Below are 23778 nucleotides of genomic sequence, written 5' to 3' on the forward strand. Positions count from 1 at the left end.
GGGTGAGCTCCGAGGGCTCCGAGGTGATGCCAGCGCTGGAAACAGGCAGCGCTGTCCACACGGGCAGGAGCGGGCAGCTGGCTCGTTCCGGTTTTAGCCCTGGAATCCCCGCATCCTCAGAGACTCCCTCGTCCGGGGCAAGCTGTGCAACGGTCAGCCCTGCAGGACATCCGGGCACCCCCAGGCCTCAGGCCGTGTGCTGAGAAGCCGGGGCCCCAGCCCCTCTCTCGCACGCCCCCAGCCGGCCTGGGAGGACCAGGGGCGTCTGCGGACGGTGCCGTTCTGTGATGCTGCCAGTGAACACTCACCTTGGAGGTCACTTTGCAGGGAGCACTTTTCCGAGTCACGTCTCCACGTTCCTACCTGCACGTGCCAATCAAGGGACCGAGGGGGAAGAGCCGTCTTAGCCCGGATCACTTTCTCCTGAAAAGTGGAAACTAAGCCCCGTGTGCTAGGTCCTCCGAACGGCGCTGACGGTCGGAGCCCAGCGCCGCCCTGGAGCGTAGCCTCAGCTCCTGAATAGGGACGCTGGCCTGTCGAGGCGGCCGTCTTCCTCCAGAGCTCGGCAGGGGCAACGGAAGACCCCGTGATGGTGCTGACCCCGGGGACCTGGGACAGGGTTGGAGGCTCCCGGGCGAGGCGCGCTTTCCAGTTGTAACAGAAGCCTAGGTTGGGGGGGCGGTCTGCCTGAGTCTGGGGCCCTGGACTTTGACTGGGATGAGCCCCCAGAAGGGGAGGGAAGGTGACCCAGGCATTGTACTTGGGTCACTCACTGGGCACGAGGGCCGGGGCTGAGGGGCTGCTGTGTGTTGCCTCATTTAATCTTGACAGTGACAACCATCCCATTCTACAGCTGGGAAAACTGAGGCTCAGAGGGAGAGGGCCCTGCTCAGGGTCACACAGCAAGGAGGCCTCTGGGCTCGGAGGGCCTCTCGTTGGCTCCTGGGCCGTTTGTTGTCCTGTTACCCAGCCCTGCTGCCCGCTGCACAGGTCTTCCGGGTCCATACCCCGCGGGGCCCCAGGGTCCCAGCCACACAGGGTCTTCAGAGTCCACACCCCTTGGGGCCCCAGGGTCCCAGCCACGCAGGTCTTCTGCGTCCGCACCCCGCGGGGCCCTGGGGTCCCAGCTGGCGTGCGCCTGTGTTCACCGCCTTCAGGCCGGGACCCTGGAGCAGCAGGTCCGCCCCCACCCTGACCGCGCATCCCTCCCCGTGCAGCCGCGGACACGGCCGCACACGGGGGCACTTCCCAGAGGCCCCCGTTTTCCAGCAGATTCTCAGGGAAGTCCCACGGGCAAGGACCAGAGCCTGGTTTACTGGTCCTGGAGCCACAGTCATGCTGCGCCTTCTCCCTGAGGCAGGGACAGGGCAGCCCCCAAGCCGGGCTCAGAGCAGGTGCCCGGAAACGGCTCGACGGATGAAGGCTGGAGGGGGTGGTGCGCCCGGAGCGGGGACCCTGTGCCCCACCCTCCTGAGGATGCTATTTTGGGACCTTATCCCTCCAGTGGGTGATCTGGCAGTGTCCGGCAGTGGGGCTGCCCACCACGGCCAGGCTGGCGGCAGCCGAGGTTGTGAACCTTGGCCTCGGGTGGAGGCGTAATTTGGGGGACCTTGAAGCAGTGGCCTAGCCTCTTATTCCCCCGGGAGGGCGAGGTGCTGGGTGGACTCGACGCTGCCCGACTCGCGGGCCTGGAGGGGTTTTCTGGGCCCCTGGCAGCTTTCCTGCTTCCGGCTCAGCATCCCCTTAATCCCCTCGGGGGTGTGAGTGGAGACTCGGCTGCCCAGGAGCCGGGCACCAGGAAGCGCGTCCTTAGGAAGGTCTGGGGGCGTCTGAGGACCCAGCCCCCACCCCGCCGACCTGGACGGCCGCACGTGGGGCTGGTCATGCCTGTGTCCTGCTGCCGTCTCTGCTTCTCACCCCTCCTTTTCAAGAACCGATGAGCACGCCGTGAGCGTCTGGCTGTCTGGTCCAGAGGAGCGGGTCGGTCGGGGGCTCTGAGACAGAAGGATGGATCCGGGCCTTCTTGCAGGTGACCCCAGGGTCAGCCCTGCCCCAGCCCCTCGCAGGTTTGAAGTTCCGGCTGGAATGTGGCCCCAGAAACGCCGTCTGTGCAGATGTGGCCCCCGGTGTGGAGTTGGGGTCAGCGCTGAAAAGTCACAGCTCGGGGCTGACTGAGGCAGCTCTGCCCGGCTTCTCAGAAGCGCTTCTTGAAGATGCTCCCTTGCCTCTAGTTCCGGGCTGCCATTTGCTGTTTTCTGGGGGGAAGGGCAGCTTGAGAGTCAGTTCAGTTCAGTCGCTCAGTCGTGTCCGACTCTTTGCGATCCCATGAACCGAAGCACGCCAGGCCTCCCTGTCCATCACCAACTCCCAGAGCTTGCTCAAACTCATGTCCCTAGAGTCGGTGATGCCGTCCAGCCTTCTCATCCTCTGTCACCCCCTTCTCCTCCTGCCTTCAGTCTTTCCCAGCATCAGGCTGTTTTCCAGTGACTCAGCTCTTCGCATCAGGTGGCCAAAGTGTTGGAGTTTCAGCTTCAGCATCAGTCCTTCCAATGAATATTCAGGGCTGATCTCCTTTAGGATGGGCTGGTTGGATCTCCTTGCAGTCGAACGGACTTTCAGGAGTCTTCTCCAGCACCACAGTTCAAAAGCATCCATTCTTCAGCGCTCAGCTTTCTTTATGGTCCAACTCTCACATCCATACATGACCACCGGAAAACCGTAGCCCAGACTGGAGAACCCTGGCTTGACGATGTCTGACATCTGCCCCTCTGCCCACCCATCCATCCGTCCGCCCTTACCCCCCTGCTTTCTCACCTCATCCATCTATCCATCAACCGCTGCCATCCCCTCCCACCCACTTGCTCTAGACATCCACCCACACGTCCATCTGTCCATCCATCCATCCATCCATTTGTCTTTTCATTCGCCCATTTATCCATCTATCCATCCGTGTCACTATAGTGTCAGGCGCTGTGCTAGGCAGAAGTGGGCCCAGGCTGAGACAGCGGTCAAGTTTGCTCACCCGAGGTACACGCTACCAGGACCTGGGTGAATGGGGTAGTCGGGGCTGGCATCAGAGGCTGGAGGTAGTGAGCACACGGGGGCAGTGGGGAGGGTGGGGTTGAAGGCCAGAGGGTCAGCAAGGCGTCCCCTACCCCCTACCTTCCTGTCCCATCCCGGGGCTGGCCTCAGTGGCCAGGGTGCGTGGCCCCACGTCTTCCCCGGCGGGCTGCCCACCCCGTTCTCTCTGCCCCACCCCGGCTGCAGCCTTGCTTTGTTTGGCTGCGGCAGAAATTAATTGGATTTGCAGCCTCACTCTCAAGGGGGTTTGCGGCCCCCAACAGGGATGCTGGAACAGAAGCAGGAAGCATTTTGCAGACAGCAGGGTAGTTCGTCTGCCTTTAACGTTCTTGTTTCATCTCTGTTGTGTGGGGCAGACGAAGGAGATGAAAAGGAGTGTAAACCTGGACAGCGACAGAGGCATGCAGAAGAGAACTTACAAGAAAATCACACACTCACGATGGATTTTTTTTTTTGAGACTAAATGTTTTGAAATTACTCCTCTATCTTCTTTTAGTGAGCACTGACTTCCCGTTTGTCTGGAAGGAAACAAGATGCTTAAATATTCTGGGGCTCCTAAGCCTTAAGGAGGCGTCAGAAGTTACTTTTCTGGGGTGGCATTAACTGGCCTGGCTGAGAGGATGAGGGTGAGCAGAAATAAGGGATAGCAGCTACCAGTGTTGGGGCCCTACTAAGTGCAGAACAGGCCCCCATCTTACAGCCAGCCTTCAGGACAATGCAATAAGGGGTTATTTCTTTGAAAAACTTTTTATTTTGTACTGGAGTAGGTATAGTGGACTAGCAGTGTTATGACAGTCCCAGGTGAGCAGCTAAGGGACTCAGCCAGACATACGCATGTAACCATTCTCCCCCAAAACCCCCTCCCATCCAGGCTGCCGCATAACATTGAGCAGAGTTCCTGTGCTATAAAATAGGTCCTTGTTGGTCAACTGTTTTAAATACAGCAGTGTGTACAGGTCCGTAAAGGGGTTACTTCTGCCTCCATGTTCCAGGGGAAGAGAACTGAGACCCAGAGAGGGTAGGTAGCTGGTCCAAGGTAACACAGCAAGCCGGCGGTGGGCCTAGGGTTCCAGTCCCCTGGGTGTGCCTTACTCCAAAGCCTTTCCTGTCCAAGGGGATTCTGCGGCAATCCAGTGCTTAGCACTCGACACTTTGACCTCAGTGGCCTGAGCTAAGGTCCCACACTCCGTGGAGCATGGCCAAGAGCAATTTTTTTTTTTTTAGTGAAAAATGAAAAATAAAAAAAAATGCTTTTCCTCTCCTAACCTGCTTGTGTCTCAGCTCACCTGGCAGAGCAGGTGGGTTTCACCTGAACGTCTCATCTGCTTGAGAGTAGAGCCCTGTGTTAAGAGAGTATAGCATAGGAGTGTAGCGGTTGATTAGTGATGTCTGTCCGGGCACCCGCAGGGTGAGAGGTGACATGTGTGCCGTGGGTTTGCTGCCTCCCTGAGCTGGAAAGTGGAAAGCTTCATGGTACAGAGCACAGATGCGTCCTCACTGTCAGAAAATCCACGTGGAGCTCGTGGAGTAAAGTTACTTGGGTTGTGAGCACAGCCCCGGTGTAGTGAAAAGACACGGCCCTGCCCACTTTGCCTCATCCAGCTTGGGTCCCTGACCCTGACATTCCCCTGCTCCGGGAAGCGTCCTCGCCAGCCACCCCCGGGGTGAGCAGACGAGCTCTCCTGCCAGAGAGTGGAGTGCGCCCAGCTGACAGGGTCCGTGCAAGGCTGGTCATGGCGGCTGGGTGTCCTGCTGGTGGGGGTGGGCTGGAGCTCCATCTCTGGGTCCTGCAGCTACATCTCAGCCTGGCCCAGAGTTTTCTGTGATCAGCAGGGTGGGGGCTGGAACTGTCGGCCGTCGGGGGTCAGTTAGGAAACCAGAGCTGGGTTCTGGCACCCCGGGGGAGCTGGATCAGCTTCCAGTTCCGCTGTGTTGTGGAGGGATTTCCTGGCTGGAAACCTGGCTGGGTCAGTGAGGGTTCTGGTCCTGCTGGGGGCACAGGCGTCTGATGGCCTGCGCCTCTCCCCATGACCTGAAGACACACATCTGTCCTCCTTCCTTCTTGTCACGTGATGCCCGGTGGGGGGTGCTGTTGTCATGGTGATGGGAGGGAGGAGGGGAGCCCATGTACAGAGAGGGCGGGCTGGGCCCGTCACAGGCTGTTGCCAGGAGGCCGCAGGCGATGGGGACCCCTGGCCTGGCAGGTCTGCCTTGGGGCCTCAGACGCCGCGCCGTGCAGGTCTGTGGCGGAGCTGGGCGGAACCCAGGTCTCCAGCTGGCGGCTCAGCGGCTCCCTGTGCTGGGGGTGCGCGGGGGGCCGGGTGTGGATGTGGCCCCCACCTCCATCCGTTGGTTCTTCCCCCGGATCACGCTGTCCCGTTTGCGGACCTGTCTCGTTTCCTCCCCAGTTTGGGAGCTGGGGTCGCCTCCTATCAGTCTCTGGATGGCGGTAGGGGGGTGACAGAGCCGGGGTTCACCCAGCCTCCCCGAGAGGACGTCCTGCAGGTGGTGCGGCGCCTGTGTCCCTTCCCGTGAGCCCGGCCGGGCCCAGGGCTGCGCGTCACCCCCGTCTCAGGCCCTGGGCCGCGGGGCTGGCTCCGCCCCTTTCCTGGGAGTCAGGCCCAGGTTCATTCTGCGATGGTGACAGGTGTGCCTGAGCCCCCGCTTTCCCTGTGAACCCCCTTTCCCTCCCTGGGAGTTCTCCTCCCACAGATTCCAAATGGCCCAGGGGGCCCTCTCTCTGCTGATGAGGACCCTGGCCGCCCCGCCACGCTAGGAAGCTTTCTGATGCCCGGCCCCGTCTCCCAGTCCTCCCAGGTGCATTGTAGGGTCACAGAGTTTGCAAGGACGCTGGACATCCCCCAAATACAGAGCTGGGAGGTCTTCAGGGAAGAAATAAAGGGCCTCAAGTCCAGAAAAGTCTGGGTTTGCACCCTGACCCCCATCCCCTAAAGACAGGCTCTCACACTCCACCACGAGGCGTGAAGGGGGGCACCCTGACGTGTGAAGGCAGGACTGTGACTCGGATGGAAGCTTCCTGCGCCCCTGACCTGGTTCCCTCGTTCGCCAGCAGGCGCTCTGGGGCCTGGACGGAAGGACCGAGCTCCGCGGTGCCTGGGGCCGGGCTGGGCCTGGGGTCCTCCCGCTTGGCACCTCTGCTTGGGGGCCCCGTCTCACACACCGTGTCCCACACGCACCTGTTTCCTTCCATGACCCGCTGACCGCCCCCTGTCTGTCTCCGCAGGCCCTTCCCCTCGGAGGAGACCACGGAGAATGACGAGGACGTGTACCGCAGCCTGGAGGAGCTGGCAGAGTAAGGGGCCGGCGGGGGGACGGGAGGGGATGGGGGCCGGGGAGTCTCCCCGGGACGGGAGCCCGCCTCAGCCGTCTGCGCGGGGCTGGGGGGCGCGCGCTCCCCCCGCCAGAGGGTCAGCCGTGCTTCACCCGCGTTCCGTGGTGGCGCGCCTGCGGCTTCCTGCCCAAGGCTGGGTGCGAGGAGGGCTGGGCTTTCAGTGCTGCCGTCGGGGCGGGGCTGGGCCCGCGCCTCCCTGGGCTGGCGAGGCCACTTCGGGGAAGGAAGGCGCTTTTCCAGAAGGTGGGCCCCCAGGAGCACAGGCCGCGGGCAGGGGCGGCTGGTGATTCAGCGTTGTCTCCTGGCCTGACGCGGGCCGCGGCTGGACTGAGGCTCCAGGCCGGGGCCTCCTGGAGCCGCCGGGGTGTCCCCTACTTCCCGAAGCCTTGGTCTGGCCTGCCTCTGTCTCCGCCTTTCCCCCTCCGAGGTCTGCCTGGGCCGTCAGGTGCTGCCTGGCCCGGCCACCCCTGGCGGCTGTTTCACCTGAGGGGTCCGGAGCCCTCCCCAGGGGACTGGCGGGAATCCCTGGGTGGGGGCTCTTCCGGAAGAGAAGGTTGGCTCCTGCGACGTCGGCGGTGGCCTGGTGTGGGGCTGTGTGGCCTGCTCCACGCGGCTGGCGGGGGACTGAGGCGGAGAGATCACAGGTTTGGCTGGGCCGTAGTGGGGGGCCCACATGTCTCACGAGGTGGCGGGGCCCACGGCCCTCAGGCCAGGCGACGACCTGCCGAGGGGACTGGTCCCCGTTTGTCGGCAGACGCCCCTTTGTTCCCTGATAACTGGCCGCCGCTTCTGGGGAGCCTCACGGCCTCTCTCTCCTGCATCGTACGGCTCAGACTCAGTGAGAGTTGTGATCACAGCAAGAGCGGGACGCCCTGTGCTCTTGCTGTGTCGAGTCCCCAGTTTGATGCCCCTTGACTCCATCCGGGGCTAGCTCTGTGGATGTGGGGCCCGGGGACACCGGGGAGGAGGCCCCTGCCCAGCGCTGAGTGTCAGGCCATTTCTCCGGAGTCACCCTCAAGCCAAAGTTGGGGGCCTGTGTCCTCTGGAAACATGCCTCAGGGGTCAGCAGAGGCTGCGGGTCCTGGGACAGCGGGGCCCACCTTGTGCAGCCTCCTGAGTACCCGCCAGGCCCCCTGCTCCGCTGCCGCCCCCGGGGGTCCCTGCCTGGTCCCGGGGGCCTGCCCAGGCCTGAGGATTCCTGGGCGGTGTCCTGGGCGCACAGCCGTCTCCCCCTCCTCCCCCAGTTCCGCTGCTGCCTGACCCCTCAGACCGACACTCAGGATGGAACTCCCGCACGGAGAAGCCAGGCCGGGGGACGGGAGCCTTTGCGCGGTTCAATAATATTATTCCGTGACATTAAGAGTGAGCCTCCTTAATCCAATGAGTTCCGTATGGCGCCCGTTATTGCAAACGTAAATCATACGTTATAGGGAAGGGGGATGGATTTGAGTCTTTAACTTGTGGTTTGGTCCCAGAGGCTCCAGGTTAATAAATTTTTCATGCTTTCCCCGCCTCCCCTTCTCCTTTCACTGAAAATCAAGATTTCCTAGCGTCTTGTCTCTGCGGACTTGGGACTCATATTTATCCATTATGGCAATTTACATGACATAAACAGAAACGTCATTTCTTACCTGGCCTCTCCTGGGGGCGGGGGCCGGGCGTGGCCTGGATCTGATGCCCAGCGGTGACGGGGAGCGAGGGGGTGACGTTTCCAGCAGAACTGGCTCATTCTTTCCTCTGGGCTCTGACCAGGTGTCAGAAAGGATGGTTACCTTGTGTCTCTAAGGGCCCTGCTGCTCTGCCAGACCTCGGACGCTTCACAGCTGTTTGGAGAAAGTCCAGCTCTGGCTCCACGGGCGGCCGGAGCCCCATGAAAGGTCTGGGGCCCCAGGGAGGGACCGCCAGGTGTGCGTGGTCCCAAGAATGCTTCCGTCCTGTCAGTGAGTCGTGTGTGCGTTCAGCCACCAGCCGGTTACTGCGCACTTTCGGGAACTGTGGAGGGAAGGAGAGACACCACTGCGACGGCCGTAGCCGCACGGTCCAGGAGATCAAACAGAAGTTGCCTGGTAGTCGTTAAAATTTTCTAGTAGCTGCGTCAGAAAGAGGAAAAGAAACGGGTGGCTCCGTGGTAAAGAATCTGCCTGCCAGCGCAGGAGACGTGAGTTTGATCCCTGGGTCGGGAAGATCCCCTGGAGGAGGAAATGACAACCCATTCCAGTACTCTTGCCTGGGAAATCCCATGGACAGAGGAGCCTGGCGGGCCACAGTCCGCGAGGTCACAGAGTCAGCCACAACAGAGCAACTCAGCACACACAAATGCATTTTAAGAGTACTTTTACTGGGCCCAGTGTATCCGAAATATCCGCTCGTTGATGTAAGAGGTGGCTGATGTGATCCGGTCAGCCCGCTGGCCACATTTGTGAGCTCACAGCCACATGTGGCTCGGGGACCCCATGTGGGCAGCCCCAGTCTCGGGGCCACAACAGCGCTCAGTGAGTGGACGACACTGAGCGGAGATTATGTTCTCAAGCACTCAGAGCTCACTTCTGAGATCCTTGAAGAGCGTATCGTCAAATAATAGAGCAGCTGGCTGGAAAAATTAGCACACAATATTGCCACTTAAAGAACACTCTGTCAAGCAAACTGAGCCTCAGATGAGAGGCCTGCTTTTAAACTGCCCTGATGATCAGTTCCTTACATTTGCCTGATGGCTGGTCCCTCCCGCTGCCCCCTGCTTCTTTCCAGGCGCTCCCAGGGGCCTGGAGCTGCCTGCCACAGCTTCTCAGAGCTGCCCAGCTCCTGGGTGGGCTTGCAGTGAAGTATCTGCCCTGGAGGAGCCCCCTGCCCCTTGCAGGGCTGGGAGCCAAACTTGCATACAGGAAAAAAACACGTATGAGGTGGTTGACCACAGGAGCTCTGAGTAGGGCCGGGTGGATGCCAGCCTCGAAATCAGGGGAGGCTTCTGGGAGGAGGTGACACCTGAGTCTTACAGTCCAAGTGGGAAGTGGCCAAAGGCAGGGCTGGCGTCCCAGCGGAAGGAGCAGCCTTGCTAAGGCCTGGCAGGGCGGGTGGCCCCCAAGAGTGGGAGGTGGGGCGTGGTAAGGGAGAGCAAGACAGGATCCGCCTGCCCAGGACCCCGGGCTCCCATCTCAGAGGCGTGGCCTGGTATCGCCCGGTGGAGGCACGTCAGGTCTGAGACGCTGCAAGGTGTTAGCAAGAAATCAGAATTATAGAAGCCCCCTGGGGCTCACTGGGAGGACTACCCCTCACACCTGGGAAGGCACGGCCCACGTCGAAAGGCCTGTAGAGACCCCCAGCCAGGTGTGCTGCAGTGCTGGCGGTGCCCTGAGAGGAGAGGGGGCCCGGAGGTCCTCCTGGCGGGCTGGCGACGGAGCGCCGTGCGGCCCAAGTGTCCACCTTGGCTGTGCGCGGCTCTTGTGGCGGCCTCCTGTCTCTCCGGGCACGGTAGCTCCTTCTTGGGGCTCCCTTCCTCCCTCCCTGGGGTGAAAGAGTTGGCCCAGGTCATCCGTGGACCCTCGAGCTTGAAGGAGCCCGCTCCCGGCCGCCAGGCAGGTTCGCTTTCCTCGGGATTGCAGTGATTCTCAGGCTTGAACAAATGTGATCGGACGTGGCAGGGAACGTAATTTATCCTCAGGCGTAGAGCTGCACGTTTTACTGCATCATAAAATGACTTCACAGTTTAAATGTGCCGTGTTAGCCTCTTGGGGTGATTGTTTGAAGATGCATAAAAGGTGGGAGTTTCTGAGTCGAGGCACCTCGAGGGCTTTGGGCATGCTCTGGGCGCTGGTCTTCCTCGTCCCTGGGGAGCGAGGCGGGGGCCACCTGCTGGGAGGGCAGAGGCCACGCTCCTCTGGCCGGCCCGTCCCTGCAGGGGACAAGGACCTGTCGCTCTGCCCGACTGTGACCCTCACACGAGGGCAACCTGGCTGGCCCGCCCAGCTCTGCCAGCTGCCATGAGAATTCCCTCACGTTCAGGCCGCCTCGTATGAAAGGTCGGCGTCGAGCAGGGGACCTGCACATGTGGGGGACCCTCCAGGTGCGAGGCCTGGATGTGTCCCTGGGTTTGGGGGCACCTCATGTTTCTCTGAAAGAATTGCTTCTCCAAGGGGACAAATCTGACTTCGCAAAAACAGACCACTCCCTGCAGGATGCCGACCCCACCACGGCCCAAAGTGGGCTGACCGTGAAGCCCCCCAAAGTGGGGGTGTCCGCAGCTGCCCTCCTCCCGCAGGACGGGGACAGGCAGGGTCCCCCGAGCCCTGGATGCTGGGGAGGCCTCGCCCTGCCCTGCCGCCTGCCTCCTGGAGCCGGGGACACTGGCTCCAGGCTGCTCGGGGGGTGACGGCCGGGCATAGGAAGGCCTCGTCTCTCCCATGGTCCTTGCTGGGCGGGGCCACCCCGTCTGCTGGTCCAGCGGCCTGCAACTCTGGCTGTTCAGATTTTCCTCTGTACAGTAAGCACTTAGGGAGCCGACTGTATGCGGGGCAGGTGCGGTCCTGGGCTGGCATCTCCTCGGCAGCGTGTGGTCCCTGCAGCCCTGTCGGGGGACTCTGCACCCACTTGTAAATCTGGAAGCCCAGCCCGGGCTGTGGGGCTGCCAGGATGGAGGAGCTGGTGCCAGTGTGCACAGGGCACGTGGGGGTCTGTCCCCATGCTGAGCCCAGCAGCTAAGGGGCAGAGTGGCTCTGAAGTGGGTCCCACTTAGAAGTCCTGGCCGTCCCCTAGGGCGGCTAGGTAGAGTCCCATGTGACCTGAGATGTGACTTAGGAAGCCTGCCCCACCCCCACCAGGCCGGCCGCTGCCTTATTTGGGGCTGGGGTCCTGGAGACGCTGGGGGTTGGCTATGTCTGTTACTCGGGACCTGAGGGCTGGCTGTCTGGGCCCCAAAGTCACCGTGTGTGGGTGCAGCCCAGCGGCCCTCCTGCCCCTGTGGTCTAGACAAGCTGCCCGACACTCCCTGCCCTCCCAGAACCGGCTGCTGGATGGCCGGGCAGGGGCAGCCCGTCCACAGCCTTCCCAGTGACCAGGGTCGTAGCTCCCCCACCTCCTGGCTACGGAGGTGGCCGGCGGACTGACAGCCCTGAGCTCTGCTCTGCGCGGCTTCCTGTCCTGCCCTCCAGGGATGTCTTGACCCCTTGGCACCTGGGCCCAGCTGTTTCACAGGCCCCTCATGCCCTGGGGGCCCAGGGCGTCAGTGACCTTGAAGCCCAGCACTCCAGGAAGGAAGCGTGTTCATTCTCTGTGCTAGAGTGAGTCTGAGGGGCCTCCCGAGTGCCCGCAGAGCGGATGCCCCGTGCCACTCCATCCTGGCTAGAGAGTCGAATCACACAGGCCAGCGGACACGAGACGAGACAGACCTGGATGGATTTTTGTTTTTAATACCTAGTTAAGCACGAGTCCTTTCAGGACCAAAGCTGTCACAGCGATTCTGTGGCCTGATTGAACAATCTCCGCAGGGTGGGGAGGCCGATGTGGAGGAGGCAGGCGCTCATTGTGCTGTTTTCTAGAAGAAAGCGGGGCCAGCTGGGCGGTGGCCAGGAGGAGATGTTTGCAGTCTGTCTAATGAAGGCCTCTGCAAATCGCTTTCCGGATGCTGACTTCCGGACCCCCTGAGGATAGAGACGAGGCCCTTGTACGTTAGTTACCTCCCCCGTGCGCAGCACTGACTCGACACACAGTGGCCCTTTAGTGCTCAAAATCGCAATAAGCCTAACATGTTGGACTTAACTCTAAAAAAAACCCTGTCGTGTAGACGGTATCTGCTGTATTGGTCACCAAACTCCAACTCATCCTATAAAACCCAGCCCAGAGGTCACCTCCTCCAAGAAGCCGTCCCCAGAAGACTGAAAGAGGCGCCCTCCCCAGAAGAGGAGAAGTCCCCCAGGGTCAGCTTTGTCACGGCGTTGTCATCATCTTATTGCACTTGGGGTCCCCCAGGCCCCCGAGGTGAGCACCTCATGAGGGCTACCCCGAAGGGAGCAGAGCAGAGCAAAGGCAGCTGCTTGAGCTGGGCCCTGCACACCGTGGCGCCGAGGACGCGCCCAGGGGCCGGGGCCCTGACATCTGCTACTGTTATGTTCAGGAGCCACGCAGCAGTTCCAGGCAGTTCAGAGGCCCCCCGAGTGCCCAGTCCCGAGCTCCACGCGCCATCTCAGCGCTCAGGGCACCGCAGGGCCACTGGCCTCCTCCCTGCTTTCTAGGCCAGCTCAGCTCAGTTCGGTCACTCGGTCCTGTCTGCTCTTTGCGACCCCGTGGACTGCAGCACGCTAGGCTTCCGTGTCCATCACCAGCTCCCCGAGCTTGCTCAGACTCACGTCCAATCGAGTCATTTTGTATTTGGGGAAGTTACGGCTCAGAGTGGGTAAGTGATTTGCCTGAGGTCACACAGCACCCTTTACCCAACCAAGGAGGGACTGCAACCCGGAGCCATCTGCTGCCTGGCCCGGTCAGGCGCCTGGGCTTCATCCTTGTGACCAAGTCTGAGTGGTGGGGAGAGTCTCCTGCTGCTTCGAAAGAATCCCTGAGAAAGAGGGGCTTCTGGCAGGAAGCACACAGCTGGGCGAGCCTGGCTCGCTCTGGGAATCTCGCGGCCACAGTGGTGACGCCCCCGAACGGCTTTGCAACCTCAGGGACCGTCTTGCCTTCTCTGGGCCCTGCTCTCTGCTCCTGTAGGGAACCTGGGTGTTAGGAAGAGGGTCAGCTGAGGGCAGGTGAGGCCTGCCTCCTAGTAAGCAGCGCCTTGTCTGTCTCTGTTCCGACGTGCAGCCCGTCCAGCGCACAGCCGGCTTCCCCAGGCCCTCCACAGCCCACTCTCCTTGCCACCCCGCCGCCCCCGACTGGGGTGGACGGAGGTCAGGAGATGCCGGCTTTGGTTTCCTAGTCACAGTTTAGTGGTGGTCAGGGATCTTGCTTCTCAGCGTGAGGCGGCCCAGGGCCCAAAGGCACATCGCGTCGTCAGTCATGACGGTTTATGTCCACCGTACACACAGGCTCGCAGGCGGCAGAAAGCAGAGAGTCTGTTCACTCTTCTGTGATTTTCCGCGCGTAGTGGGGGGCGTGGGGGAAGCTCTTCTAAGCAGCTGACTTTCTGTACCAAAATCGAGGTTGGCGGGCGAGGCTCCTGGGGCAGCGGGGCGTGGGCCCAGGGTCTCAGCGGGTGGGGAGGTTTCTGCTGTCTCAGGGAGGCAGCAGGCCAGGATCGGGGCCTCCCGGAGGGTATCGGGCCATTGTGAGGGCCAGAGTAATTGTCAGGATTTAGCATCTGCCAGTACAGCTGCTGCCAGTGTGAAGGGGGAGAGGGGAGGGGGCTGCCCTGGGACGTGGGCTGGGGGCTGCGGAGGCCTGGGCAGCCTCTCACGTGGCGTCCTGCTGAAGGGGGCTCTGGGGTCTCACGGTGGCCTGGGCACGATCCGGAGGGGTGGGGGCCCCCTTGGCCCCGCTGTGCCCCTGGCCTCCTCTGCTCACACTGTCCTCCGTGCTCTCCTGGACAGTTGGACAGAGAAGGGCGATTGCTGAAGCCTGCCGAGGACAGATCCGTGCTGACACTCGCCTCCCGACTGTCTGGTTGGATGTGTTTCAGGACATCCGATGTCTTTGACGCTGCCGGTGTCTGTTTATTGAGCGTGGACCACCATGCTAAGTACTGTCTGGTGGACCGTCTCCTCCCCCTCGTGGGGTGCTGGGCCATGGCCATTAGTGAGCACCTGCTGTATGCTGGGCCCATGCTCCTCAGCTCCTTTGAGGCCGATCCTTCCAGCGACGCTACCTCATCCCCAGTTAGGTTCTCTTCCCCAGAGCTGCAGAGCCCTGCCCAGGGCTGAGAGTCCATCTCAGACTCGACTGACTGCTTCCCCCTGAGGGGGCCGCTTTCAGGAGAGTCGGGATCCCACAACGAGAGCTTGAACTGAAGGAGAAGGGGAGGCACCAGCCCTGCGGCCCGGCGTTGCCCGAGCGTGGTCGTGTGCACAGACCGCTGTAGGGTGGTGGGGACGCGCAGTTTATCCGTGAAGCCCAGCCTCTGATAGCTAGGAGCTTCACGGCAAGGCTCTATGGGTCTGCGTGATGCTGAGAAAAGACTCAGGCTGGAACTGAGATGGCCTGGCGTGATAGAACTCGGCCTGGGTGGTTGAGAGTCCCTTTTGGGTTTTTTCCAGGGCCTTGAGTTCCTTTTCTAGGACCGTAGGAGGTGGGACTGGAGTTAGGTCCAGTGCACCGGGCTCTGATCCTGGCCTCTGCCCCATGGGATGGTTTGTAGGGGCCGTGGGGTCCCACTGAGCTCCGAGGGCCAGGGCACACTGGGTGGACCCAGCTCCTGTCGCAGGAGAAACAGAGGCCAGGGTTCGCGCCTCGTTGGATGAACCTCCAGGTCACAGGGATCCGCGCCTCGTTGGATACACCTCCAGGTCACAGCCCTGCACCCCAGGGCCCTTCAGACCTTCGGGGGCCTCGTGTTGCACCCTCCCCCCTGCTGACCCCACACCTGTCATTGCCTTTTTCTCCATGCGGCCCCCCTGGCCGTCAGATGCGCTGGGCCAGCCAGGCCCAGCAGTAACTCATCTGTGTTAGCAGATGCCCAAGGCTTGTAATGTATCTGCCCTCTGCCTGCTCAGGAGACTCACACTCGGAGGCGATGCCTCAGCTAAGAATCAGCGGGGCAGTGGTGGAATTGCCATGCTGTGTTGGCCAAAGGGACAGAGCTGTTGGAGACCAGAGCTTGTCACCCCACGCAAGTGACACTCCTCCAGGTCGGATGGGTCTGCATCTCAGACGTAACTGCCGCCCCGTCGGTCTCCCCACCTGGACTGTGAGGCCCATGGACAGACAGACAGTTAGTTGGTGCCTCTGTGTCCCTCGGATTCTGGGAGTCACCTACCAGTGCAGACTCGGTCTTAGGATAAGTGTAGATTAAAACAGTCAGATCTGATCATCTTTTCATCTTAATCACCAAGTCGAGCAAACATATGTAGTTTTACCTTTATGACTTTGCTTTCGCTTCTTAAAAAAACTCACTTCTTAAAAAAAAAATAACAACTCACTTCTTTGCCGTTTCTTGTATTTCCCCCTCTTCCTGGAACGTGGAACATGCGCGAAACGAAATTTCAGTGCTACTATTTTACAATTTCGTGTGATATGCACGAACCTGTATTTCTTAGTGCTCATCGACCTGAATTAAATAATGGCTGTGGAGAGTCTTCATAATTGAAAAGGCCTATAAATGTAGAGAGCAGGCTTATGAGTGTCCTCATGGCTAGATAATGAGGCCCTGTCAACGGGGGTAAAGCTGGGACATTAGAGGCGTGAAGCTGATCATTCACCACTCAAGCTTGCCTGTCTGTTTTTAACTGAAGTTGGGCTGACTTACAAAGTCGTGTTGTTTCAGGTCCAAAGCACTGTGCTCCCGTCATGCACATGTGCCTCTGTGTTTCCCAGGCTCTGCCCTTCCAGGGCACTGCAATACTGAGCATAGTTCCCTGCGCTGCACGGTGGGCCTTAGTCGTCCGCTTTATGTGTAGTGTGTGTATCTCTTAATCCCAAACGCCTGATATATCTGTCCCTCCCGCAAGTTTTCAACAGGTTCTGGATAACAGACATTTTGCAGAATGGAGAGAAGTGACTGTGTCTGCATTTTTGAGATTTTTCTGTCCCGAGTTCAGATGCCGGAACACAGCTCTCCGTCTGGTGTCTCTGGCAGCCTATTTTTAACCTCGCTGCCCTGAGTGAATTAGAAGAGATGAATGTGGGGCCTGAAAGTCGATCCTGCCTGAATGACTGCTCCTTGTCCGTGCTGATTCTGCGGAGGAGGAGCAGCTGAGCTCGTGATGGACGTGTGTTGGGGGAACCGCAGACGGTGTGTTCCAGCTGCCTCGACCTCGCGGTTCTGTTCCTTCCGTGAGTGCAGAGGAGGGGGCAAGGGACGGCATCATCTCACCCGTACCTGGAGGAGCCCGCTCTTTCTTCTGGAGCTGCTCACTGTGGTTGGGATCGAGAGCTTGTAGTCCTTTACCTGAGGGAACCCCCAGTCCACTGGCGTGAGGTGTCAGAGCAAGAAATTGAGGGTGGTAGGACAGTCAGAAAGTTCGGTGGGGAATGCTGGGAGGGAGGAGCCCACAGACGCAGATCTGCTGACAGAATCCACCTGAGTCCTTGGTTGACCATTAAACCTCTCAAACACAGGAGAGGCCCTAAGATTTCCAGCAAAAAATGCAACGGCTGGAAACTGAATTTAGCTGTCATTTCAGCTGCTGCCCACAGCAGGGAAGATAGAGTTTGAAGTTTGAGTCCAGCCAACCAAGTAAACTGTCAGAACAAATATTACTCTTTGAAAGAAATAGTGGATCCAGGATCTCCGTAATGAGTCATTTGTAGTGTCCAGTGTGCAATAAAAAATCGTCAAACCAAGAAAGAAACGGGTGTAAATGAGTCCTACTGAGGAGAAAACCAATGTCCAGGGGAATCACTGTTGAGATGACTTAGATGTCACAATTAGCAGCTTTTATTATCTCGATCAGGGCTTCGAGGGAAATGAGTGTCAGGTGAGTGAGCAGATGGGGAGCCTCGGTAGAGAAATAGAAATTATAAAAAAGGACCGAATGGAAGTTCTAGGACCGCAAAGCATGGCAGCTTAAATGAATAGTCACTGGATCAGTTTAGCAGAAGACTGCAGATGGCAGAGGAAAGAATCACTGGACTCGAAGATAGTTCAGTGGAAGGCATACACTCTTAAGTAGCAGAAAGAAAAGATTTAAAAATATGAGCAGAGTCTCAACATGTGGGACAATATCAAGTGTCTAATAGGCATAATTGGAATCCCAGAAGGAGAAGAAAAAACAAATAAGGCAGGAAAAAAAATGGAAAAAACAGTAGCCTCGAGCTTCCTAAATTCCAAATCTCTATGATAAACTACAAAACGTTGCTGAGAGACAATCAAAGACCTAAATACATGAAAGTATGCCCTCTGTGCATAGATTGGAAGATGATCTTGTTAAGATGTCAGTTTTTCCCAAGTTAGACTATAGATTTACCACAGTTCTTATTATAATTCCAGCAGATTCCTTTTTTTTTTTTTTAATTGACACAGTTATTGTAAAGTTGATACAGAAATTTAGAGGACTTCAGGACGGTCTAAGCAGTCCGATCAAAGAACAAAGCTAGGCCTTCCCTGGTGGCTCGGCGGTTAAGGAAGCCACCTGCCAACGCCGGGGACCTGGGTTTGACCCTGATCCAGGAAGATCCCACGTGCCGCAGAGAGACTCAGCCCGCGCGCCACCACTGCTGAGCCCACGTGCCGCCGCTCCTGAATCCTGCTGCCCCAAGGCCGGCGCCCTGCAACAGGAGAAGCCCCCCCCCCCCCAGTGAGAAGCCCACAGTCCACCACGAAGGGTGGCCCCTGCTCGCTGCACCCGGAAACAGCCCGTGCATCAGCAAAGACCCAGTGCAACCAAAACTAAGCAAACAAAATTATCTGCCACACGGTTAAGGAGAGAACTAAGCTAGAGAGTTTACACGACCTGATTTCAAGCCTTTCTACAAAGCTTACATTAAGGCAGAGTGGTACTGGTGTAATGATAGCTGAATATATTGATGGGCTAGAATAGAGCATTCTAGAACAGACCCGCACACATGTGGTCAACTGGTTTTTGTCAAAGGGATCCAAGCAATCCAGTGAGGAAAAGAAAGTTTTCAACAGATTGTTCTGAAGCATCTGGATGTCCACACAGGGATGGGAAAATGAACTTCAAGCCCTACCTCACACCGTACATAGATTTCCAGTTGAGGTGGACCAGAGGCCTAAACATAAACACTGTATAGATCTTAGGAGAAGATACAGGAGAAAACCCTTTGCAACCTGAAGGAAAGCAGAGATTCTTACATGAGGCACAAAGGTTTCTTAGATGTGATACAGGGTATAGTCAGGACACCATAGAAGAAAAACTCAATAAATTAAGTTTCATTAAAATGAAAAATGGATCCTTATCGAAAGACACCATGGAAAACTTCCCTGGTGGCTCAGAGGTTAAAGCATCTGCCTCCAATGCGGGAGACCCGGGTTCGATCCCTGGGTCAGGAAGATCCCCTGGAGAAGGAAATGGCAATCCACTCCAGTATTCTTGCCTGGAGAATCCCATGGACGGAGAAGCTTAGTAGGTTACAGTCCATGGGGTCGCAAAGAGTCGGACACGACTGAGCAACTTCACCTTCACCTTGCTGGAGACTGGGTTGGGGGGGGGAATTTTTTTTTAATATACCTGACCAAGGACTTGTATCCATCATATATAAAGAACTCCTAGAATTCAATAAGAAGATGGCAACTAACTTTTAGAAATGGACAGAAGTCTTGAGCAAGCCTTTTACATAGAAAGATACACAAATGTCCATAAGTACACGGAAAAGTTGTCAACATCATTAATCATTGCAGGAATGCAAAATAAAGCCACAATTCTATCTCACTACTTGCACACTCTAGTGGCTAAAATTAAAAAGACTGGAAGTTGCCAGAGCTGGAAAGAACGGGAGTAACTGTCACTCATGCACACTGCTGCTGGTGGCGTGACTGCTGCAGCTGCTCGCTTTGGGAAGATGCTTGGCAGCTACTGATCAAGTTAAATGTGCCCACCTCCCCTTTGGTCCAACAATTCCACGCCTTGTGGAATTTCATTTCCAAAGGAAATGAGAGCATATGTCCACCAAGAAAAAGGCAAATGCTCATAGCAGCTTTTATTTACGATAACCAGAACTTGGAAGCCACCCAAATGTTCATCAAAAGGAGAATGGATGTCAGATTGTGGCCCATTCATGCCGTGGATTGAGACTCAGCTATAAAAAAGGGATGAATTGCTGATGGGGGCAGCAGCCTGGATCTAGGGGCATGATGTTGAGGAAAGGAAGCCAGGCCCAGAAATGGGCATGGCACACACTGCTGTTGATGTGACATTTAGAACAGCCGAAGAGAAAGTCTACGGTGAAGAACAGTCAGAGGGGTGACTAGGGGAGGGGATAGTCAGGAAGGGGAGGAGCTCGTAGGGGAGACGAGAGTGTTCTTCAGGGTCACGGGGTGTGGGTGCCCTTGTCAAAATGGTGCAGCTCAGGTACGCCTCCGTCTACGTGCAGTCCTGCTCAGCTGCCCAGGCGTGTCTGACTCTGCGACCCCGTGGACTGCAGCCCGCCAGACTCCTCTGTCCATGGGATTCTCCAGGCAAGAACACCGGAGTGGATTGCCGCCTCCTTCTCCAGGGGACCTTCCCGACCCAGTGGTCGAACCTGCGTCTCCTGCAGTGGCAGGCAGATTCTTTGCCGCCGAGGCACCTGGGAAGCCCCATCTCAGTCTGCACAAACCCTGAAAATGGTGGAAAGCCTGCGTTGTGGCATTCCACCCTGCGCTCAGCATGCAGCGGTGCCCTGCGGAGACCGGCACATGCCTAGTTAGGCGGGTGGCGCCAGAGAAGAGGGTGGCAGAGGAGGGACTTGTCCCTCAACACCTTTTCTAGGACCCCACGGTCCACACGGGCGTCCTGGCGTCTTTCAAGTCCCGCCTGTCCTGGAAGCTTTGGAGCCTCCAGCCTTCGCTTTCCTCTCCCTCCGGATGATGCCGCAGCTCTGGCTGGGGATCCCAGCAGGGCAGGTGTCCGCCTCGCCCTAAGATGGAGAGACCTCCTGTCCCGTTTCTCTGAGTACCCTCTGCGCCACGTCATCAGGGCCTCCTCCAGCGAAAGCATGCCGACCAGCCCAGCTGACCGGGAGGCCACAGAACAGGAATACGGCTTTCGTACGACATACAGCCAGTTCCCTGCCCGTCCACCTGGCTTTCCCATCTGCCTGACGGACAGCTTTGGGCTCAGGTGCATCTTGAGCCCTGATTCAGGTTGACTGGTCAGGTGGGCGCTTCCCCGGGAGGGGTCTTTGCTGACAATGATTCTGAGCGAGTTGGGGTAGAGTCCTGGGGTCAATGAGAATGTTCCCCCAAATGTGGGATGATAAAGGGGCTGGCAGATTGCTGCCCCTGCACCTGATGACCCCACAGACCCTTTCAAGGCTGACGATTTTGATTCATTTCATCGGCTTTGGGAATATTTAACCATCACAATCCCCTCACCCACTTGACTGCCTTCCACCGGCCCGTCGGAGCAGAGCGGATGTCTGTCTGCAGATGGTGGGATTGAGAGCATGCCCGCCTCCCCTCTGTTCCACGCCGTCAGGATTCCAGACAGCGCCTTTGTCACCAGCCTCGCTCGGCTGACGACGGAAACCCCAGGATGTCTGGCACCCTTAGGGAAGAACCCATGCAGGTCCCTGCCTGAACCCAGGACCCGGGAGGCCGGGGCTGCAGGAGCCCCACTTCCTTTGGGGGCAACACCTAGAGGGGCAGGGGGTGATTCATGTGAATGCAAGTGACCGTTCCCAAGGCCCACCTCGGGGGACAGACACCCTCCTCTGCCTTCTCATAGGTTCTGACAGGAGCTGGGGGCTCTGTCACCGTCTGGGTGCTGATTTGCACCCCAGTTCTCGGGACTGCCGACGTCCAGACACGCAGCTTGCTGTGGAGGGTGGAGGGCGGGCGGGAGAGGGCAGGAAGGACGGGGCTGGCCGAGCTCACCCCCCCCGCCCCCCGTAGCCGCCGCGGAGCCTCAGTGTGTGACCCTAATCTGTGAAATGGTGCCAGCGCTCCCGCCTCCCAGGCGGCGTTGAGTTGAAAAGCACACGCGTGTTTTTTGAGGCCCCCATGTGCTCTGACATCCTGCCCGCCCCTCCATGGGTGGGTGGCTGCTCACGTAAGCATTGGAGGGGTCCGTTAGCTGGTGCAGCACCGTGCGATCCGGCTGTGTTCTCTGCCCATCCTCTTCTTCCCCACACCTGGAGAGGTTGTGAAACACCAGGGGAGGTCTCCCAGAGCAGCCGCATCCCGTCCCGCCCCCCGTCCATCAGCTGCGGGGGTCTCACCAGGATGGGCGCTGGCTGCCCCTGTCCCCGAAGAGGCACGTCCGATGCTTCCGCCCCATCGCAGTGAGCTGGGCTGGCGTCCAGGGCTCCAGGGAGACCAGGCCCCGCTGGCTGCCTAGGTCTTCCCTAGAATGGCATGGCCTCCTCTCTGGTGGGTTTGCAGAGAGCTCTCTCCCTGACCCCGGAGGTCCCTGCCTGCCCTCGTCTGTAGAACGGCAGCTAACATTCAAGAGCTCGGTTTGGGACGTGGCTAGAAACCCATGCATACGAGCGGCTGGGGTCATTTCTCCTCTCTCCTTGCCCCCTTCCGCTGACTCGGGCAGTGGTCCACCTCATCCTGATGCCTTTCAGAGGAGAACTTGGCTAGCCCACCTTCAGCCCGGCTGGGTGGGCTGTACCCCACAGAGAGGCGCACAGGGCCCTGGCGTGGGCCTCCGTGGTGAGCTGGCCTGCTGAGGCCCCCAAGGACAGACCCCACAGCGGGCTGAAGAGCTGGCCACCCTGGGCCCAGTGGCGCCCCAGGCCAGAGTGACCCCTGGGGTCAGGAGTGGGCTGTGTGCCAGGCTTGCAGGAGCTGTTGGACAGTCCCATCGGCTCATCTGCTGATTCAGTGAAAGTTTATTGAGCGCCTACCTTGTATCAGGTGTGGAGATCAGAAGGGATTACGAAGTTGGGTTTTGTCTGGAGGTGAGATAGGCTCACCCACAGGCATGTATGGAATAACTGGAGGTGCCGTGAGAGGAGAGCGCTGGGGAGAGTCTGGGATGGCAGACTGGGTGGAGGTCCCGGAAGGCCTCTTGGAGGAGGTGTCTCATGACTTGATTCTTGCAGGTCAGAGGAGATGACTTGTTGGTCGAGCTCATGAGCGGAAACAAATGCCTATTGAATTATGAATCGAGCAGTAACCACCTTGTGTGCGCAGTCAGGCAACTTTAGTCACCTCCAACTCTTTGCGACCCCATACACTGTAGCCCACTGGGCTCCTCTGTCCATGGGATTCTCCAGGCAAGAATTCTGGAGTGGGTTGCCGTGCCCTCCTCCAGGGGATCTTCCCAACCCTGGGATCAAACCTGGATTTCCTGCACTGCAGATGATTCTTTACCGCTGAGCCACTGGGGAAGGCTGATAACTTCCTTGCTTGTTTGGAAAGGCATGTTGCAAGCTTCGTGTCCCTCTCTGCTCGGTTCCCTGACCTCTTGGCAGGGAAGATGTCCATGTGTCTGCGACTTCTGCACTTTGACCTTCACACTTGGACTACAGGGGCTGGGGAGACTCTGGGCTGAGCCAAGAGCCTGCGGGGCTCCAGGTCCCAGGTGTGGGTGCGGGAAGGGCATTTTTGGTCCCCAGAGCTGGGCACCACCTGTTAAGGCAGCATCTTGCCCCCAGCCTCCCGCCGGGCATCCCCAGCATTTACTAAATGGCTGGGATGGGTGCGCTTTATCGTGGTGGGAGACCTTCCAGAAGGGCAGCAAGCAGAGCCCGAGGCTGCCTGAAATTGAGATCCCAGAAGCCTCGGAAGGCAGGTGCTACACCCTGTCGCTGGACTGGGAGACGGAGGCTGAGAGGGAGAGGCTCTCGGTGGCCCCGACGGCCTCTCCTCTCCAGGAGGCCCCCGCGGGCTGGCGCCCCCGGTGGCCGTGGCTTCAGCGTCCGCCTCTGACCCCCCTGCCTCCCCGCAGTGAGCACGGCGTGGGCGAGGACATCTACGACTGCGTCCCGTGCGAGGATGACGGGGACGACATCTATGAGGACATCATCAGGGTGGAGGTGCAGCAGCCCATGGTGAGCCCCGCCCGCCGCGCCGCGCAGCCTCTGCCCGACCCCACAGCTGAGCCCCCGAGAGGCGCCCCTTCTTTCCCGTGAAATGTTCCTGGGAGACTGGGAGGTGCCACCTCCGCTACCCCACCGTCCTGGGCACGTTGCTGTGGAATTCTCCCCCAGAAGGCGTGCAGGACCCCGAGTCCCTCCTGCCCGGGGAGCCTGGGGTGGAGACTCAGTGCTGACCTCAGGCCGCTGGACCCCTGCCCCGCTGTGCAGAGGCACGAGGCGCTGTGTGCTCAGTCAGCCAGCCAGGCACCTTCGCGCACAGGGGTGTTCATTTCCAGCCATCGGCAGTCACCCCTCGACGCCTGTGTGTGCAGCTGCTCAGCTGGAGAGGGGGTCCTGCCGGGCCAGGATGGGAGACGGGGACCCAGTGGGGTGGACTCCAGCCACCTTATACCCCCAGACTCCTGGGGGTGGGCGAGATGCCTCTTGACAACCCTAGAGGCTCTTGCTGCCATTTGCTTTCACCAAAGAAATGCAGGGAAGCAAGTTTTGGTGTTTTCCCTCAGTGTGGGGTTGAGCATTGGTGATGCAGAAACAGGACTTTCAGAGGCCTTGCCTCTGCC

At 59.0% G+C, this 23778-nt stretch overlaps 1 protein-coding gene across 10 annotated transcripts in view; it reads left to right on the top strand.

Annotated features, from left to right (window-relative positions):
* The window catches only part of VAV2 (vav guanine nucleotide exchange factor 2), a 177556-nt gene that overhangs the window by 111746 nt on the left and 42032 nt on the right, over positions 1–23778 (top strand). For all 10 annotated transcript variants that reach the window (XM_027966124.2, XM_060413729.1, XM_060413731.1 and 7 more), the window contains exons 4-5: positions 6326–6394; positions 23068–23170. In XM_027966124.2, coding sequence (XP_027821925.1) covers positions 6326–6394; positions 23068–23170 — 172 coding nt within the window. The remainder of the gene's footprint in view (positions 1–6325; positions 6395–23067; positions 23171–23778) is intronic.

The sequence above is a fragment of the Ovis aries genome, chromosome 3 (assembly GCF_016772045.2).
Source record: "Ovis aries strain OAR_USU_Benz2616 breed Rambouillet chromosome 3, ARS-UI_Ramb_v3.0, whole genome shotgun sequence".
Classification (NCBI taxonomy): Eukaryota; Metazoa; Chordata; class Mammalia; order Artiodactyla; family Bovidae; genus Ovis; species Ovis aries.